At 50.6% G+C, this 19,757-nt stretch overlaps 1 protein-coding gene across 4 annotated transcripts in view; it reads right to left on the reverse strand.

The window, feature by feature from the left end:
* Nucleotides 1–8,822: 8,822 nt before the first annotated feature.
* ELFN1 (extracellular leucine rich repeat and fibronectin type III domain containing 1) overlaps nt 8,823–19,757 on the reverse strand; it is a 119,483-nt gene continuing 108,548 nt past the window's right edge. For all 4 annotated transcript variants that reach the window (XM_068908803.1, XM_068908802.1, XM_068908801.1 and 1 more), the window contains exon 4: nt 8,823–12,405. In XM_068908803.1, the coding sequence (XP_068764904.1) occupies nt 9,577–11,964 (2,388 nt within the window). In that variant the 5' untranslated portion in view covers nt 11,965–12,405 and the 3' untranslated portion in view covers nt 8,823–9,576. The remainder of the gene's footprint in view (nt 12,406–19,757) is intronic.

The following is a 19,757-nucleotide window of genomic DNA, read 5'->3' on the forward strand; positions in this document are numbered from 1 at the left end:
AACTGAGTCCTTCACAGGAGCAAGGCAGGGTGAGTCTGCTTCGGAGTGCTTGATTATGGCTTCACTCCTGTGAGCTCCTTGGTAGGCAGAGATCATACTATCTCCCTTCCTATCTAACCTTTGTGGTTCACTTGGACTGCTTGCTAAAAAAGTGAACACAAAATAAAGCAGAAAACAGCAGGGAAGGACGCCGCAGGGTCATCTCCTCCATCTCCCTTCTCTAATGCCAGTGTACTCTGGGACAGTGGCTTCCCCAGGCCCTCAGATCAGGGGAGTCTGGCGATCATAGCCAAAAGGGTTCAATCGTCTCTAGTGGTGAGGGGTGGCCCCCAGCTCTTCCTCAGCACCTCCCTCTCTGCCTTTCCCAGGCCCTCATGACACCTCTGCTAGGAGCTGCTGTCTGCTGTCCAGGACAGTGGCAAATTCAAAGCGGAACCGTGAGACCTGTGGGAGATCAGAAGCCAGCCCGGGATCTTACAGCTTGCCCTCCTTCTTGGCAGTGACGGTCACCATCGAAATAGGCTTGGGGCGGCCATGCAATATGCCTGCTCTCCCCAGCCTCCCTTCTCCAGTCTCTCAGTGCATGTTTTAGAGCCTTGGTGTCTGCATGTGATTGTCTTTTAGGAGGAAGGATCACCCTGCAAAGCTGGAGGAGGCTGTGGAGCAGCTCCGGGGCTTGTCAGCTGTCAGCACTTGAAGGTTTTCTCACGCGTAGGGTTGCCACGTTTCTGCCCGGGATTTCCCAGGCAGAGACATATGTGTGTGAACTCTGTGGTGGGTGGTAGTGTTGTTACAACCAGAATGATCTAAGGATATAATTGAGATAAGGTTTATATGGAGAAGTAATATCTCTTATTATAACACCTGAGACAGCTGGAAAGAAAACAGATGAGCTTTTGGGCATGGGAACTCTTTGTCATTCTGAACTGAGCCTAACGTATCTGGGATATTTCAGGCTGACAGCGGTGGATGGTTCAGCTGTGTCCTCTTAGCCAGGGGTTTGCTGTGTCTAGCAGCCCCTTGGAGCTGCTCTTCCAAAGCCTTCTGCTCTGCTCCAGGTCTTCAAATCTTACTGCAACACAGCTCCCAGGTGGGAAAGGGGGGGGGCACTTTAGGAGAAGCAGACTTAAAATCCCAACTGCAGGGGACAGCAGTCTTTGTGGTGTGGCTATAAATGATGTGGCATGAGATTGATTAATCTAGCTGCGTTGTGTGAAGAGCACCAGGGTTTACTTGTGAGATCACAGCCTTCGTGGTACCCAGAGAGACCTCCTGCCAGTCAGATGGGATGTGTAGCTCTTGATTGCAGGGCAGGAGATGCCCAAGGAGAGCTCTGCTGTGTAAAAGCAATGATGAGAGAGAGAATAGGATTCAAGAAGCCACCAGCAGAGAAAAGCTACAGAGACAGCCCAAAAACTTTGAGGACTCCCTTTGCTCTCATGAATATTAGCTGAAGCAGGTTAGGGATTTGTGCAAGGATGGAGGACAATATTGAGACCGGACACTGCAGCAGGGTGAACCAGGGATGAGACTGGAGGGCTGACCGCAAGGATGGAGAGGTGCAAGGATGGAGAATAGGGTAGGAGGGAAGGAGCAGGTGTTGCTGTGCAGGGCTAATCACTTCCTTTCACAGCTGGAAACACTTGCTGAGAAATATGGCAAACCCAGAAGAAAGCCCAGGAGATGAGTAAGGCAAAGCATGGGACAGCACTTCTGTAGCTTAATGGAAAAGACGGACCAGGAGAGAAGAGCTCATTAGAAAAGGGCATTGCACAGTGACAAGAGGAGAGGATATAAACCATGAGAAATCTGATAAAGGATAGAAATGGAAATCTTTTAGTCCCAAAGAAAGCAAGGACGGAGTACATTAATGAGGTCTCTAATGGTAAGGCAAGTAAAGGTGAGCAGCAAATGGCTATTTCCAGACAGCTGAGCTGAGTATGAAAAACCAGATGTTGGTGGGATATGAGAGGCCATCAGCACATGTACGAACAACCGACCACTTGATGTCATTAATGTTCCCATTCAATTATTAAACAGACATGCAAACTCAGAGACTTGTCAGGCTCTTTTGATTGCTCTGGAAGGATAGAGAAATTCCAGAGGGAGGGAAACAGGCACTTACACCCTCTATCTGGACCAAATTAAAGGGCAGTAAAACTAGTGTAATATCTGGCATCCTACTTTGCTTCTCCCCACGTGGTGAAAATCTGCATCCCCTCTATTTCTATGCATTCTCATCCCTTACATGGAGGAAATTGTGTCTAGGAAATCGGCTTCCCTCTGAATTGGGTAGTTTCACTTCATTAAATACCAGGGGAAAAAAGGTAGGAATCAGCATGCCTAGTATTCCTGGGTTTAAGAAAGGGGCAGCAGAGTGTTGCAGTGACAGAATTCAGAATTCCTGATAAAGCTGCTAGTGTGACCAAACTATGAATTTATGTTTCAAAAGGCTAAAGTGAGCTGGGATCAGTACTGGATTGAGAGAGAGTCTCTGTTGGTTTCTAATGAGCCCATGGAAAAAGTAAGGTTGCCCCTGCAAAACTCTGAAAGCGATGTTCAAATGACCTGCACCAACTTCTTGGTGGTGCTGGTGATCTGGCTTAGAGAGGTAAAACAGAGGATACGATACAAAGGAGATGTGAAAAATCAGAGTGGAAATAAATTCAGGTAAATGCAAAGTCACTGTTATAAGCCATGGAGAAGCTGTTGAGCTGGGCTTCTCCAGCACCAGCAGGCTCACTCAGTGGTGATTTAGCTAGCTTAAACACCTTGGAGTGTATGTTGGCAGCAGAGATTTGGTGATGAAGGAAGTGCAACGTCTGAAGAACAATTTTATCTCCAGACATCTTGAGGAAGAACAAATTCAGGACCCACAATGGAAAGCCTGTGATTTTATAGGGGTGAGATATGGGTATTTACTAAGAAGACAGACAATGAAATCCCTGTGCAGTGACACAGATTTTGGAGCCAGCTAAGATGAGGGCTACAAGGAGAACCTGGGCCACGCAGTAACTGCAGAAAGTGATCGCTGCCCACGGCAGCGGCAATGGGAAGGTCGCGGGTGAGGCAAAGAACAACAGCCTGGCTCAGCGTTCCTCCAAGCACACTCCAGGTTACATAAATGGCATCAGGTCAGTGTCCAAGGCAGGAGGAGAGGGACACAGGCCATGCGATCGCCCGGGAGGTCTGCACCCATCTCTCCCGCGCGGAGCCAGGTCATCTTCCGCAGCGCTGCCGGGGACAGGGTCCCTTTGCACCACGTGGCCATGCTTACAGGATCGTGGTCGTGCTGATGGGATCGCTTTCCCCTCATTGTCACTCCTCACTCTGACGAGCACTCAGAAATGTAAATAAATTCTGATTTGGGCTCCCAAACTCCCGCTCTGCCGGCTGCGCTAAAAATAGACTAACGCAGTGCGCGCTACCTTCAATCACCCGCATTGACCTGCTGCTTTCGGGGCCGGACCAGCAGCACGGCACTGTGCCCAGACGGGCCCCGCAGTCTCCCCCAGCCCCCTCCTTGCCCGAATGACTCGTGTGACCAGGCCAGAAACCTTCATCCCACTGTCCCCCCGCCCCCCCACCCCCGAGCCCTGCTAACCTGCTTCTCATTCAAAGGTGGTGGTTTATTACTCGGGAGCTCAACAGGGAGCCAGGCTGCAGTGCCAGCATGACTGGGGGGGTTAGACTGTGGCTCCTGATTCTGACGGAGCCACGTTCACCACTGTGATGAGTTTGGGAAGCCTTGGGCAACGGAGGTCTCAGTTCACTCAGCCAGCCCCAGTTCAGTGACAGGCTGGCCTAGTGACAGGGGAGAGTGGTACTGCCGGAGGTTTGGAGCTGGGGCTGCTGAGAGCAAAGGAGCGTGCAGACAGTAGGAGCTGGCCAGGGCCACTGGGGCTTGTGCCCAGGGCCCTGCCTGACACTGCCTATCTGGGTGGCTCTGGGCATCCTCTGGGTGCTGATGCAGTGAGGTCATAGGGAGCTGCATGGTTTGGGAACCATGGCCTGCAGGACTATGCAGGCGCTCCTTCACCTTGTCCACGAGCTGCAAGAGCACGTGCCACCAGTCAGAGCCTCGAGGAGCCACCAGCCAGAAACAGGGCTTGGGCTAAAAGTCCAGTGCATGGACTGGACTTTAGAGAAATTCTGCTGAACAGCAGCCCATCCTACCTTGAGCCCGAGCAGCTTTTTTTTTTTGCAGCACAGCAAAGAGATAGCAAACATATCTGCACTGCCAGGACACCAGCATCATTTGTCTAGGTGGTAAAGGGGGCACCTGAACTGCAACGGGATCCTCCTGAGGTGGGACCTCCTTCAACATTGGCCTCAATGTGAGCAGAGTCAGCAAAGCTTGGCTATCACTGCAGGCTGTGGCGTGGCTGAGGAACATCTCCCTCCCTTAGGGCCTCCTCTGTTTCCGAGTGGATGCCTTTCCATAGGATTTGCACCTGCTTTTGTGGCAGATCCATGCAGGACTAGGGGAAGAAATGACACCTCCAACACACATCAGCTATGAATAAGGAGACGAATACCAGCTCCAGGGCTACTAGGTCCCCTCTCAAACTCCCTGTTGCCTTGGGGTGGCAGCTGAAGCCCTCCTGCGTTTCCTGTGCTTGGGGAGAAACCCGGCCAGGCAGGGCTTGCCAGGCAATGCCAGCCTTTGGGCAGCCCCATGTTTCTATCCACGGACTTTGCACTTCCCACCTGCCATGTTTTTAAATGCATGGAGGCAAATTCAGGTTGTGCACCAAGGCAGGTGGGTGCCTTCAGGACTGCTGGCTCTGAAATGATGTGTGTCTGTAGGGAGATGTTTCTGTCCTAATTTTCAAATTTTTAAAAAATAGCTGGGCTCTAGATGTAACACAGACTTTGCAACCCATGGTAGGCTCCTTTTTGGGCTCTGGCCTGCAGCAAGTATTGAACTGTGGGTCTGATGTACTCTCTAATAAGAATCTGTCCATGTTTGATGGGAGATGCTGGGGAAGGGGTTAGAGGGGGATTTTTTTTTCAGTTGTAATTCTTGATTCTTCCTTTGAAGAACAGTGGTTTAAACAGCAGCCATTTTGCAACCTTGGGAAATTCAGCAGAAACTGCATTTTCTATGGCCCCAGGGCTACTGCCATGGTGCTACAGGGAACAGCCAGGGCTCCGGGGGAGAGAAGTTTCCAGGTGATCACTATACGGTGGTGGGCAGGCTAACAGGAGTGTGATCTGAGAGGGGCAATAAAGTGGAGCTGGTTAAAGGCCCGGGAGGAGAGAGAAGGCCCAGGGATGGCAGCAGGTACCCAGATAGATGAGGAGTTGGAGAGCACAGGCCCTGGGAAGCAGTAGTGGAAAGAGCTGAACTTGAGCGGGCGCAGCCCTGTCGGACACTGCAGCAGCGTCCCATCCGCGCCGTGGCTGTCACCTGCGCAGGGCCGCAGGTCTGAGCCGTGTTTCCAGCACTGCCCGGTGGGGTTTGAGCCTCTGCTCCCCCATCCCACCATCCACGCGATGCATCTTGCAGCCAGCCCGGGGAGCCTGTAGGACCAGGGTGCTCCTTCCCTTGGGACCGCCTGGGCGGACGGCATCTCCTTGTAGCGGGCGCATCCCGGAGAGGCGGCAGCTGTGGGCAGCTCCTCTCAAGGAGCCACTGTATCCTGGGAACAGGCATGACCTGGTGCCTCTAACCAGGAATTTTCTCTGAGCAGCTCAGGGTAGAAGTGGTGTAGGATCCCTCTGCTCCTTTTCTCTGTTTCGTTGCCGCAAGGAAACAACTGCTCTCTCTAAAAAAATCTCTCCCGGAGCAGGCATTGCTCATTGCCTTCGCTGGCCTCTCAGGAGACAGCCGCCTGTCCTGCATGCCGGCACAGCTGCTCCGGCTCCCTCTGCCTCCCCCTGCCTCCGAATCTCACACTGTCTTCTTTACCTTTCATCTCACTCGCTCTTTCCCTTTCTTTTCCCTTCCCTTCTTAGCTCCCCTCCCCTCTCCAGTGGCTGAGCCGAGGCCGCTGCAGCAGCGGGGAGCTGAATCCCTCCAGGCAGTTGGTGCTGCTGCTGCTGCTGGGGTCACTTGCTGTGCAAACCCCCCATGTGCTGCTCCCGGCTCTGGAGGAGGAAAGCGAGGGAGGAAGCTTTGCACCAGCCTCCCTCCTCCTCAGCCCAGCTTGTCTTTCACTCGGGCACCTGGGCCGTTCCTGCACCTCTTTCCTGCCATGGGATGTGGGGTCTGCCCACTTGCTTTGGATGTACGTGGAGCCAAGGACAGACAGGAATAGCCCGGATGGATAGGATACCTTTCCTCTTCAGAGAAGTACCTCAAGAGGTTTGGTGGTTGAGTAGGAGAAACAAAAAGAGGAAAAGTAGCAGATACATCCCAGGTGGTGAAGTTCTCCCCATGCCCTCAGAGGGGTCTGCAAAGCAGCCCAGTGCTCTCTGCTCTTGCTGCATCCCCATCACTGAGCCACAGGGTTATTTTTCTTCATTGTAAGCGCTGGCACCTGGAGCTGTGTGATTTGTGGGGTGGCACGCGGTACGGGAGAAAAGATGAGCAGCTCTCATTGTATTCGCTGGTGTGACCACCACCACAAGAACATGGCATGGTAGCCTGTGCACACCCTGGGCCGCTTGGCCGAGGCATCCACAGTGGTCCCTGCAGAGGGACAGTGAGAAGGGCTAGTTTAGCTGGAGAGTGCTCTGTGGCATGGCCATTGCATGCTTATCTGAGGATTGAGCTTTTGCTTACCTGAGGATTGAGCCAAAGCTCCCAGAAACCCGTGGAGAGCTCCACAGACAGGAGTACTGAGCTGCCTCTCCTTGGAGCCGAAGAGGCCTGGGACTTTCCTGACCTTGCTCCTCTGCATGGACTATGTGTCTGGGAAGTGTTTAATTTAGAAAGGCCAGTGCTGCTGTATCACATTTCCTGTGCTGGGCTCTGTTGGTCTATGACTAGTGAAATCCTGGTGTGAAAACAGAACCGAGCTTTGATTTCATCTGCCCCTGCTGTTTTATACTACTAACAACTTTGCATTGCTGTAGCTGCTTTTATCCTAGGAGCTAAACAGGCTTCGCAAACAGGCAATTAATTAATTGAGCCTCCCCAACCAGCCTACCCCCTCGGTGCCACGGGGAAGTGTTTTGCAGATGAGGAAGCAGAGGCAGATGAGAAACAAGCTGTCTTGCTCCAGGTAAAAAGATGAACTCCCTGGTGACGCCGATCCTGCCTTTATGGGCAGACATAATGTTCTGCTAATTATGACGTCACTCCTGGCTGCTTTGGAGACGATCGTGATGTCATTTCCAAAACAGATATAGGAGCAGCTCGGTGAGGCAGCGCTCAGGAGTCCCCTGACTGCGGAAGGCCGTTTGGGAGCGACTGGCGCCTGCCACCCACGGAGCACCTGAGCCCAAATCAGCCCAAATCAGGCTGCCTGCAGCTGTCCCAGCCTCTCCTGGCAAATGCCCTGAAACCTGCCTCCGGGGAGGTGCAGCCGTGCTGGGAGGCCCCACCACAGGACTGCGGCGGCTCCGTTTCCCACTAGCATAAGTGCCATTTCTCCAGGAGGCTGCACTGGGCGGATGGCTGAGGCTCGGCATTTGCTCTGTCACAGGTACCGCAGCTGAGATTTGGGAGGGGACAGCAGCAGCACGTGGGACAGCAGGGGCATTTCCCAGCTTCCCATTCCTGGCCCTTGGGAGCGAGACGCAGCCCTGAGGAGCTGCATGCCGCGCGGGGAGGATGTGGGGTGCCTGGAGGAGATGAAGGAACCCACCTTTACTTATGAATAGTGACTCTTTTGCTGGAGAAATTGCCTGCCTTACATTATAAAACCTTGCTAACAGTCTATTGTCTGCACAAATAACCGCAGGGAACGAACGAACTCACGTGCTCCCCATCCTGCTCCGTGTCTGCCTCCTTTCCGAACAAATGTAACCTTTTGCAAGAGTACCTGTCAAAATCACTTTGAAATATTGAAATAACAGGATGGGATGAGGCTTATTTCTGGGCCCTAGTGCTCATCTGTTTGAGCTAAGGATGTCCGTGCAAAGAGACTGAGATGCAGCGGAAATACCCTCCAAAGCAGCAGGGCAGGGCGAGCGGGGGCAGCCGTCCTCTCCCTGACATGGCCCAGGCGCAGCCTGCAGCTTGGGGATGCACCAGCCAGGGCTCCCACATTCCTGCTGCAGCCTAGGAAAGTGACTGGCCTGGAAATAGCAAGCATAGGCTTGTGTGTTAATGCCAATTTGCAGGCTGGTACCTCTATGTGGTTCCACTTCTTGGCCTCGTCGTCCCCAAGTACCAGCCAGCGTTGAGGGCAGGGCTTGAACTTGGAGCCTTATGGCTCCAAGAGCCATGGTGGGCAAAAGCAGAGTGAGCTTTTTTTTTTTTTTTCATTATATGCATGTGTAAATCAGAGCCGTACTCCTCAACACTACCCTTTGCAGGATTTCTTTCCTTTTCACAGTTTGGCTTGTTCCTCACTGCTCTGCTTCGTACCCCAAGTAAGCTCTGACTCCAGTGGTGGGAGGTGGGCAGTGACCTGGAATGGGGATGAGAGCCCAAAGGCTCCCTGCGCTCCCCGGGGCCGCTCCCTCCTCCCCATTGCTCCCAGGGACAGGGATTATGCACCTTTCCTAGGGGAATGTGCCTTTTTTCTCAGTGCTCTTGGAAGCGGCCAGAACTTGGACGCAGACGAGTATTGGAAGAAACCGAACCCAAACACTTAGAAACCCAAACACCCCTCCACCACAAATTTCCCCTCATCCCACCAACCAACCAACCTACAAAAAAAAAAAAGTCCTTCAAACCAAAGTCCATCTCTTTCTCTAAAATCCATGATTAAAACCTGGTACAAACAGGTGAATATAGATATATATAGATATATATATTTTTAGTAGATGTAGTATTGTTTTTTTTCTCCTCTCTCTCTCTCATTATACAGCAAACATTGCAAATATAGAAATTTTCTCTGTACAATTGAATGACTTCAGTTTACAATGCAATGTGTGGTAAAACCTCAGTGAGTGAAAATGTGAACGAGCCTTCAACCGAGTAAAAGTCTAAACTGGAAGACTCTGTTTGCAAAAACAGCCCAAAGGATGGATCTCCTTCTGGTCTTTTTTTGGTTTTTGTTGCTGTTTTTGTTGCTGTTGATTTTGGAAGGGAAGGAAGGAAGAACACAAACTGTTCACAAAGAATCCACAAAATCACGGAATAGGGACTCATGCAATGCAGTACTGGGAAATGCCAGACCTCAGCTCTCTGCCCACTCTTTCACTTTCCTTTTATGCTCAATTTTTTCTTTAAAAAAAAAAACAAAAAATGAAACAAAACTTTTTTTCACTCCACAGTTTGTTTGATTTTTAAAGTCTTTGTGTTCAAATTTGGTGTGTGTCTCACTAAGGTGAGGACATTTTAATAACTCATTTTATATATTATATAGACTATTTATAGCTTTCCATAATTCATTCTCTTTTATTTTTATTGATTCATTTATTTTTGTTTGCTTCAAAGACAGTCTGAATAAAAATAGCTGCTGCGGATTTCTTTTGGTCCAGTTAGTGAGTTAAGTCACGAGTTGTTGTGAGGACTCAGGACTTTTGCTGGGCAGAGACGCCCTTCCAGTAGTCTAAGATGTCGTGAAGATCCTCGTCTTTGGCAAACTGGACCTTTTTGCGTAGGGCATGGCCGGCTGCCATGTATTCCTCCTCGTCTTTGTGCCGCTTGCGGTTGAGTTTGAAGCGTTCCCAGATGCTGTGCGATGGTTTGCAGGTGTACTCTGGGCTGGAGGTGTAGCTCAGGTTGTGATACTGAGGCGAGAGCTGGGAATAGGCCAGGTCTCTGGGGCGAGGACGAGTCAGAGGCTCCAGGATGGAGGGCTTTCGCCCTGCCATGCTGTCATGCTGCTCCCCTTGGTGCGAGCCGGGGTACGAGTGCCGGTGTTCGCTGTACTGCCGGATCTTCTCTGCCTCTGCCCGCAGGATGGCTGCGGCCGGTGTCACAGTGAGGATGGTGTCAGTGGTGGGGGACGTCTTCTCAATGTATTTGGCTTCTGATTTGTGACCCGATCCCTCAGAGCGGTAGGACCTGGGGCTCCGTATGGAGCCACTGGAAGAGGTGCTGGAGCGTTTGGGGGCCGCCTCCATGCTATGATGCCGCTGGAGTGGGTGGTTATAGCTTTCCTTGTAGACGGGGGATAGGAATCCGTGCTTGCTGGGGATCTGCTCTGACAAGAGCACCAACTGAGGCTCTGCGGTGGAGACTGCCCCTGATTTCACCCCTTGGAAGGAGGTGGACTCAGATTTCAAGGCATCAATGCAGTTGTTGATAATCTGGTTCACCTTGTCCACTTCCTTGGCAATGGTGGAGATCTCAGCCACAGAGCTCTGGGTGTCCGGTAAGGAGAGCTCACAGTCTCGCCTCTCAGGCTGCTCACCCGTCCTCACCTCCATGTAGTTGCCCTTGGTGCCCTTGGAGGTCTCACTGCTATCGATCAACTTGTACTGTTCAACCTCTCCAGCAGAAGGCAGGTAGGGGATGCGGGTCACTGTCTCCCCACCCAGCATCTGTCCCTGGGACAGCTGGGTGATGCTGGTGCTCTCCATTTCTGGCCCATATTTCAGCTCGATGATGGTCTTCTTCATGCTGCCAGTGGCCTTTTTGTGCTTCTCCTCCTGCTGGCGCCTCTTCCGGAGACAGTAATACACAACGCCTAACACGATTACCATGCCAAAGAGACAGCCCAGGATTGTCATGATATAATGAGTGGCGGTGGAAGGGGTAGGCACAGGCTCCTTGCGACTGGGTCTGGTGGGCGTGATAGTGACGCAGGTGTGGTTGTACTTGGAGTATTGGTGGACCGAGACCACACAGTAGGTGTAATCTCTTTGTGCTACTAGGTTGCTCACGGTAATGTTCTCCTCCTTCTTCCTGAGCTTGGTGATCATGGAGGAGAAGCCATTTTCAAACTGGGAGAGGATGTACATCTTGCTGAAGGGGTAAGGGATCTGCACGGTGAGGACCGCTGAATTGTGGTTGAGGTGCTTCACCTGGATGTTGGGGCGCACCTCCGTCTCACCAACGGGCGTGAAGAGGGAGAACTGCGGGGTCGTACCATCACCAGAGGAGCACTCCTCCTCGGAGCATGGGCTTTCGGAGGGTGCTGTGGTCACTTGGTACCTGGGAGGGATAAAACGAGGGATCACAGTGTAGGAGCCACCGGCGCAAAGGGAAGAGAGCATGCTTAGAGCATTGCGATAGCCAGTCCGGCCTTGGCCTAACAAGTAGTAGCCAGTGTAGTCTGGTGGGGAGTCGCACTGCATCCGGTCATAAGTGCGTGTCATGTTGGTGAAAGCCTCCAGCCATTGCAGGAAGCCAAGGAGCTCACAGGAGCAGTAAAAGGGATTACTGTAGAGTTCACACACAGAGAGCTTGTTTAGGCCCCGAAAAGTGTTGCTGTCGAGTCTCTGGATCCTGTTCATGGACAGGTCAATGTTCACTATGTTGGGGCACTCCCAGAAGGCATTGGGGGTGACAGACTCAATGAGGTTGGCCTGGAGATAGAGGTACTCCAGCTTCCCCAGGCCTCGGAGGATCCCCTCAGTGAGGTTCCTCAGTCGGTTGTAACCCAGCTGCAGCACCTGGAGGTTGAACTGTCCTGAAAAGGCACCGTCCTCGATGTAGGAGATCTCGTTCTTTGTCAGGTTGAGGTATGTCAGGTTGCCGAAGCGGCTGAGCGAGGCGTACTGCACGCTCTTGATCTTGTTGTCATTCAGCCGCAAGTCCACGATGGTGCTGTTGATTTGCTGGGGGATGGACTCGTAAGGGGGCTGGTTTTGGCTGCAGATGGCCAGCCAGACGAAACCTTTGTCCCCTTCGATAAGCCAGCAGTCTGCCCGCACCCCACCAGTGTGCAGGAGAGAGACGGCTGCAACGCACACGCACAGGGCTGACGTCGCGGCCCACCGGCGACCTGCCATCTGGAAGGGCGGCACGGAGAAGGGGTTCCCTGGTCTACTGGAAGTGGGGCATGGGGTGGGGGCCGGGAGGATGTGGGTTAGTGTTTCTTCGGCAGCTTTTCTCTCCTCTCTCTTTTCCTCATGGCTTGGAGCTGGTGGGGAAGTCTCCGTGGCAAAAGTGGACCTCGGTGCCCAAGGTGCTCAGCAGCCACGGGCCAGGTACTCCTACCAAGGTCTGGGTGGCTGAGCGTGGTCCTGCATGATCAGGCCTGTGGCATCTTGTGGGGGAAGTCATGAAGTTAGACGCTTGTGCAAAGGAGTCCCTCTGGCTTAGAGACAAGCCTTCCACTCACTTTTTACAGTACATCTCCTTGTTTTCTTTTTGCTGCCCATTGCGACACTGGTCTCCATCTCCATTTGCTTCTGGGCTTCTGGCTGTCTGTGCCTGGTCACTTGGCCCACCTGCACAAAACAAAAGCACAAACTAAGTACGAAGGGGAAACAATTAACATTTAGTAGTATTGGAGATAGTTTCAGGTGCCAAGCCTTGCCCAACTACTCTCTTAATGTTAGGGGCTTGCTTTCTAAATCTAGCTTCTACCTTTCCTTAATTTGGGCACAGACACTCATGTTTGGCAGCACTAGGGAAGCTGGTCATTGACTGTGGAGGCCATCCTCCTTTAAGTGCATCGTCCAGTGTCATGTTATTGGCAGTGGTGAGGATAATGCACATCCGGGGCACAATTTGTCTGACCTATTTAGGTGTCTACCTTAGGAGGAGAGGATTGGTGCCCCAGAAGTGTCCGTTCCTCTCCACTGATGGCAAATGAAGTCTAGAAAACTTGCTCTGATGTGGGTTTGATGCTGCAGAGTTTGGCTGAGGGGAATCCTGTCTCATGGGCTGGTGTGTACGGCAACGGTGCCCACAGAAGTGGATGATGATCGAGGATACCATGGAGATGACTGAGGACTTTCTGACTGCATTGCTGCGTAGCATCTGTGACAAAGTCCAGCATCAAGTGCCTATGCAGTTTCTGGGAACCTGGCTAGTAGTTTCAGGACACTGGTTAATTACAAAACAGGCAAACTCAGCAGTGTGCAGGAGGAGAGTCAGGGAGGGCTCCCAACCTTTCAATGGCATAGTGTGAGTATTTGCAGAGGAGAGGACAAGATCTTCCCTCCCTGGCCAGAGACAGCCCAGTTTCAAAACCAGGAGGAGCTTTCTCTAGACACAAACCTCTGGGGAAAGAAACCTCTGGGGCTGCCAGCAGCCTTACTTGCCATAAATACTTTAATTCCTGTGTCACATTTTCTATTAAACTTTTCCTGTTTTTTTGACTAAACATAAGTATCTGTGGACAGCACTTCTACTTCCTCTAATAATTTCTTAGGGCAATGGAAAGGCAAAAGTGAGGAGGATGGAACTGCATGATCTTCAGCGTCTTTTGGGTTTTGATTTTCAGCAAGCAGTTGAAAACATCACCTGCAGATACCTCTACTGCTGAAGAGCTCTCTGGGGCAGTAGGAGGGGTGCAATGAGGCTTTGTGGGAGAGATGGAGCTACTAGTAAATGGGGATGCAACATCATGACCTACCTAGAAAGTCCTTCATACTGTGGGAATGGAAGCTCTATCTGGTTGTCTTCCTTGTCCCAGGGCAGACCATAAGAAGCTGTGAAGATACCTCCATCCCTCCTTGAAAACACAGCTGGTAAGAACTGGACATTTCTTGGGTATCCATGAAGGGAATGAGGGCATGACTTATATTTGAATGGCCTTTCACTAGATCTGCATAATCTCGTAAATCTAGAACTTGGTGCCCAAACCATTTCCCAGCACCTAGGTGATGAAGTAGTAACCATGATGGGTGATGCACACCTGCATGCAAAGCTGATTGTCAAGGGGCATTTAATAGCAGACACTACACCCTAGCCCTAGTCCTGGAGAAACCAGGTCCTTCTTTTCCACCCACAAACACCAGGATATGAAGCAGACCGTGTTTCATTGCAGAGAGCCCCGTTAACCATTCACAGTTTATACCTCTGTAAATAGGCCAGTAATAATGAGCAGTGACACAGTTTATTTGTTCTTTCTGGATCATGAATGAGTCTATTCCCTGGTGGAACAGTTGGGTTTACATTACATAAATAACAAGCTCTGTTCTCACGTCAGCTCTTTGGCACATGAGATTCTTCTGCCATTCTGTCCTCCAGCAGCCGCCCCACCGGCTGCAGGGTAAAGGTGAGGTCTGCAGAGTAAATCACACACCAGACACCCCAGTGTCCCCGCCCCAACCCCAAGAGCAGGATTTGCAGTCCACCCTTTCTGAGGACTGTACTGTCTGTGGTGGTTGTACAGATGTGTGTGGGTGAGATGTACTGGCTTGAGTTCCTAAGGAGATGATGTGTCTGTGGGGGCCCTGCCTGGGTACTTGTCGGTCTCTCTGTGCCTCTCTCCAGCTCTGCAGGGCCTATTGAACTTGCTGTCCTGCTTTAGCTACATGTAGCAGAAAGCTCAGAGAAATCAGCTACATGTAGCAGAAAACTCAGAGAAATTAGGTTTTTATGAGTTTACTAGAAGTGGGGGTCTAGGTGGAGGAGATGATGCTGAGGGAAAGGCAGTTGAATGTCAGGTCTCATCCTTTCTGAGGTAGAAAACTGGGCTTTGATGTGTTTTTATAGTGCTGTTTCAGCTAAAGCCCTCGTACCACCACAGTGGTACTGGCAATGATGTGAGTAACCCTCATTTCTGAGACTGGTACATGTTGCGCTAGCAGGAGGACGTAAGCAAGGATACGATGTCCCTCTACTGGGACTCTCTGCAGAGGACCTGGCAGCCCATTTCAGGTGCAGCTGAGTCTTGGAGCCAGTGTGGAAGGGAAGAGGGACTGCACTCCTGGGGCATTGCAGGGTGGCTGCCCACCCTTCGCTGCTTGCCTGGCTGATGTGGAGGCAGGGGCTGAAGTACTGGGCTGAGAGCTCTCTGCTGACACATGCCTCCCAGCACTGGGCAAGGTAATTAACCTCTGCACTTCACTCTCCTCTCCTGTACTGTGAGATGATGATATGCTTTACAGGGGTATGAGAAACTGAATGAAAGTGCTCTGAGCTTTTCTTGTTGGGGCTGAAAATCTCAGAGGAAGTGTTGTGCTACAGGTGGAGACTTTCACCCCATCCCATCATGAGCTGGGCTCTAGATTTTCCTGTTCTTCCCTGCCACAGGGACCAGCCAAGTCTATAGCTCCTCAGATTGCCTCCCGTGGTTATGCACATTGCACCAAAGGCATGAGAGAAGGGCAGATCAACAGTCCCCGGCTTGCAAAACCATCACTGATTGGTTGCCCCAGTTGTCCCCTCAGCATGGCATAGAGGATACTTTCCTTGTCTGCTGCCCCCATAGACCTCTCCCTTCGTAAAAGCATCTCCTTGCTCTCCCTCCACGGGCTTGTGCATTACGGGGACCTCCTGCAGGCAGAGGAAGCCCTGCCAAACTGAGACAGCACAGGGAACAAGGAGCAGCTCATCTTGGCATCTTCTCTTTAGTAGGCACTTATTCTGCCTCCCCTAACTCCCATTTTGACCCAGGCCAAAACATCAGCTCAGTCTCTGGGCAAGCTTGTGTTTGGGATTGCCCTGCAGAAGCAGATCAACCTTCCTACTGGAAGAGGGGATGTTTCATGTCAGTCACTACCAGGGAGGCAGTGGGCTGCAGCCCATGCTGTAGGGCTTTAGCTAATGGAGCAGGACCATCCCGTAAGCCAAGAGCAGAGTCAGACCCTCCACGGACCTTGCAAGGTTAATTCCTAGTAACCTTCTCATCACCCACATGCTACTCTGGTCTAATTGGAGGTGTCTGGGGTGAGGAAGAGTGACTGTAAATGACTCAAAGATGTTCAATAAGGTTCCTGCTGTGTGTTTTCTCTGCTTTCCTGTACGCTGCCTATCAGATGAGTCGTTTCCAACAACAGAAAGGAGAAAAGGCATTTTATCAGCAGCCCGAGTTTAATTTCAGCTCATTAAAGCAAGCAATTTGCTGGTTTATTTGCTTTGCAAAGTGTGAATAAAATCACAGCATTAAGGAGATGCAAGAGAGGAAAGAGGGGCTAATCTCCCTTTTTATTAGATTACCAGGACAGGACTGGGGAGTGGAGAAGTGGGTCTTGTTGCTTTGCATGGAAGAGATAATTGTTCATCTTGTTGGCTTCTGAGAGCCTCCTCCTCAGCATCACGTCAACTCAAGCGCATGTGGGTGTGCGCATGCGTGTGTGCTACATTAACCAGGACTGAGCAGCCTGCAAGGCAGGATGGGAGCAGGGGCACTTGCAGAGGTTCCCAGCTACTATCCCTTTAGTAGCAGAAAATAGAGATCCAGAAGTTTCTCCTTCTTTTTTCTATTTTTTAACCTCTCTTCTAATCTCCTTTTTATGTTTGTTTCTACAGTGAAATCCTGGGCTTAATTCTTGCAGGTTAGAAACACAGCAACTGCCTGGCCAAGGAGCCTTCTGCTGTCCCTAATTTTCTGTATTTGGGATGCCCCTCTGGCAGACGGTGGAAGCAGCCCTCCTGCCTCTTCCCTGCAATGCTCAGAGCAGAGATTCTTTTTCTACCTGGTCTTTTCTCCTAGATTGGTGAATTGAATAGATGTGGAGAAAGTCCTGTAAGAGAAACTAGGGTTTTAACCAGCTTGCCTAAATAATTCCTCCTTGCCCAGCTGCTGTGGTAGCATTCTTCCAGTATCCCAATTACGCACTACTTTTCCCAGTTCTCCAGCCTCCCACAGACCCTCCTAGGAAATCCTGGGAACAAGTCACCTACAACTCTAATGTGAAAAACAACCAGGAAAATGGAGACTTTGGGTTCTTCTTCACTGATTTAGAAAGAAGCGAAAGAGAGGCGTGAGGCCAGTGTGCAACAACGACAGCAGTGAATTGACACGATGGATTTAATCTAAATCAGAGGCATCTTGAACTCTGACCCCATGTTGTCAATGACAACAGGCTACATCTGCAGGGAGGCAATGGTACCCATTCGGCAGTGACCTCGAACTTGCAGGAAGTATCAGTCCTTGAAAGGATTGCCTAAGCACTGTGGATATTTCCTTTTCCTTTTGCCTCACCAGGCAGTGTAGTGGTACTTGCCACCTGAAATGGCATGTTTACACAAATTACCGAGGCCTGTAAATGGGCAATAAGGACTCCCTCTGCCTACACTGGTCTCCTCTGATCACCACTATCCCTGCAAGAGCGTGGATCCAAGCTGATCCCCAGTCCTGACTCACGATGCCTTCCCTTCCTACTTGTCCCTGTTTCCCCAGCCCTGGTCCTTGTCAAGGACTCACAGGAAAAGAGGGACTGCTGTGATTTTGAGATGTGCACGCAGCTGCAGCCTGGTCTGGTTGGATAGCATCAAATGCATCTTGGCTGAAAACCCAGAGCGATGGAGGTGGAAAGGAAAAGGCAAAGTCAAGGCTCCGAAAACCAGTGCAAGCTGGTTGTTAAGTTTTTTCTTCCACCTCCCAACTAATGGCATCTCAGTAAATTAAACCAGAGCAGCAGCTGCAAGGAAGCAAACAAAGCAGCTGTGGGGGCTGGGAAGGTAGAGGGAAAGCAAGCCGGGCAGCACATATAATAATACGCTGTCCCAGCACTCAATTCCTAATTTTATTATTCTACTGAATGAGTTATTTCAAACTGTGGGTTAGAGTTACTGAGTGAAGGCCAGTAGCCAGATTAGCGTGCATGTGTGTGTGCCTGCACGCATATGCACACATACACACAACAGGCCTCCTCACCTTGGCGTGCCTGTATCTCCATACTTCCTTCTCCCTAGCTGCTTCATCTCCATCTGGCCATGTTTCCGCTTCTCTTAGATCCTCTTTCATAGTCGCCCAGGTCATTTTGTCAATAAAAGAAGGAGTCTCAGTACACAGAGAGACACATTGAAACGGGAGCGATATATTACAAATGATAAATGTTTAATCACACAAAGAGGTGGGGAGGGAAAATTTGGCTAAGAGGCACCAAATGTTAAAATGAACCTTGGCTCTTCATTATGTGTAAAATAATCCGAGAAGACAGCTCTAAGATGGCAGAGAAAACATTCATTAGTGATGAAGTTTCCCTTAAATGGCTTAACGTCCATTACATATATGTCAGGTGCGGAAAGAATGCTTCCAGGCAGGTTTTCCTGCTCATTCATATTCCTGGCATTCATTACACGCCTCCTGCTGGGTGATATCGGTTAGCATCACTACCATGCTGAATAATAAAAATGCCCAGGCCTATAAAATTCAAGTTCATTTTCCATCCAGAGGCCCCAGTACTAATATTCCTTCCACAGATAGGGCTTAGAGAGCATTTTGTGCATCCCAACCTTATTCCCAAATGCTTCATAGTGTTAGATAATATAGCTCTCCAGTCAATTCCACTCTCTCTCCTGCTATTATTTATTATTTAAGAAAAACAGGCAAGGGAGAAGAGATATATTTTCCGCTGAGGTTTGAAGAGAAATGAAGAGGGAATGAAGCAGGCAGGTGAAGAGGGGCTGAGAGGTGAGGGCCCAGCATCACATGCAGGGTAGCTTTTATGGAGATCTGAGAGGACATAGACTAGACAAGGTGGCAAGTAGCCAAGTCAGAGGATAGGGAAGAGGTCACTTTTCTCGGACAGCTTTGGAGAAATCAACATAAATCACACACTTGGTCTCTATACAGGGGGGTGATTGACAGAGGTAGTAACACTCATTGGCACTATGTGGCCCAAGACCAACGTTTCTCTCCCCAGGTTGTTCATGTCAAGCGCAATACAAGTCAAAAAAAGCCCAGGACACCAACGGCCCTTTGGTGTCCACAGACTCTCTTTAAGTGCTGGAGCATTTTGCAATCTCCTTGCAGGAGGCGTAAGACCTCACTTTGCAGATCAGTGGCCAAGCCAATGCCAATTTGAGGAGCCTGGCCTGCAATTTGTTGTCCAGGTCCTGAGGAGACTAACAGGCCTTAACGGCCCTGACCAGCCTCAGCTGGGGCCTCCACCCACTGCCTCTGCCCATTAGCCCAGGAGTTCCATTTAAGCTCAGGCATGGGCACTTGCTCTTTTCCTGAACTATGCTGTAGGTGTGCCTGCCTCCAGTCCTGTCTCTTCAATAAATCTCAGATGTATATGGTAGGTAGTTTGTCTCCTGGACAAACCCCTCAGGCACCTGTGGTGTCTCAGCTGCTGCCTCTGGTTCTCATCTCGTTATGCTCTTGACTGGGCTTCCTGAATGGACACTGGGTCTGGTTCATTGCTTGCCTTGTCTGGGACTCAATGGATCCTGTTGCCACCATGCTGCTCTGCCTGTTCTGTTCAGATGCTGTGGGACTGCACCCTAGCTGGTGAGGGTACTGCCTGTGCTGGGGTCACCATTGGCCCTGGCTTGCCTTTCCTGGGGGAAGAGCCAGCCCTGGTTTCTGCAGTAGGCAGCTTTCTCTGCAGCTGGTTGGGTGGGGAATTCTCCAGTAAAATAATCTTTCCAGTGGGAAATGTGCTTTCTGCAAAGTTAAACCTTTGGCTGAAAACATTATCTTTGTTGGAAAATCTTCACCAAGGTCTTTAATTTCAGACTAGTTTAGTTGTAAAGTGTGGGTGCAGTGGTATCTGATAGCAGCTATAGTTTAAAGGTTTCCGTCTTCTCCCACTGACTAGACTGAGACCAGAACTGCAATCTGGGAATGTCCAAAATTAAGTTGCTTGCATGAACACTATGGGAACCTTTTTGTTCTCTAGAAAAAAAAAAAACTGAGTTAAAATAACATTTTCAAGACAGGTCAGCTCTTGGG

Source organism: Struthio camelus, chromosome 15 (assembly GCF_040807025.1).
Source record: "Struthio camelus isolate bStrCam1 chromosome 15, bStrCam1.hap1, whole genome shotgun sequence".
Classification (NCBI taxonomy): domain Eukaryota; kingdom Metazoa; phylum Chordata; class Aves; order Struthioniformes; family Struthionidae; genus Struthio; species Struthio camelus.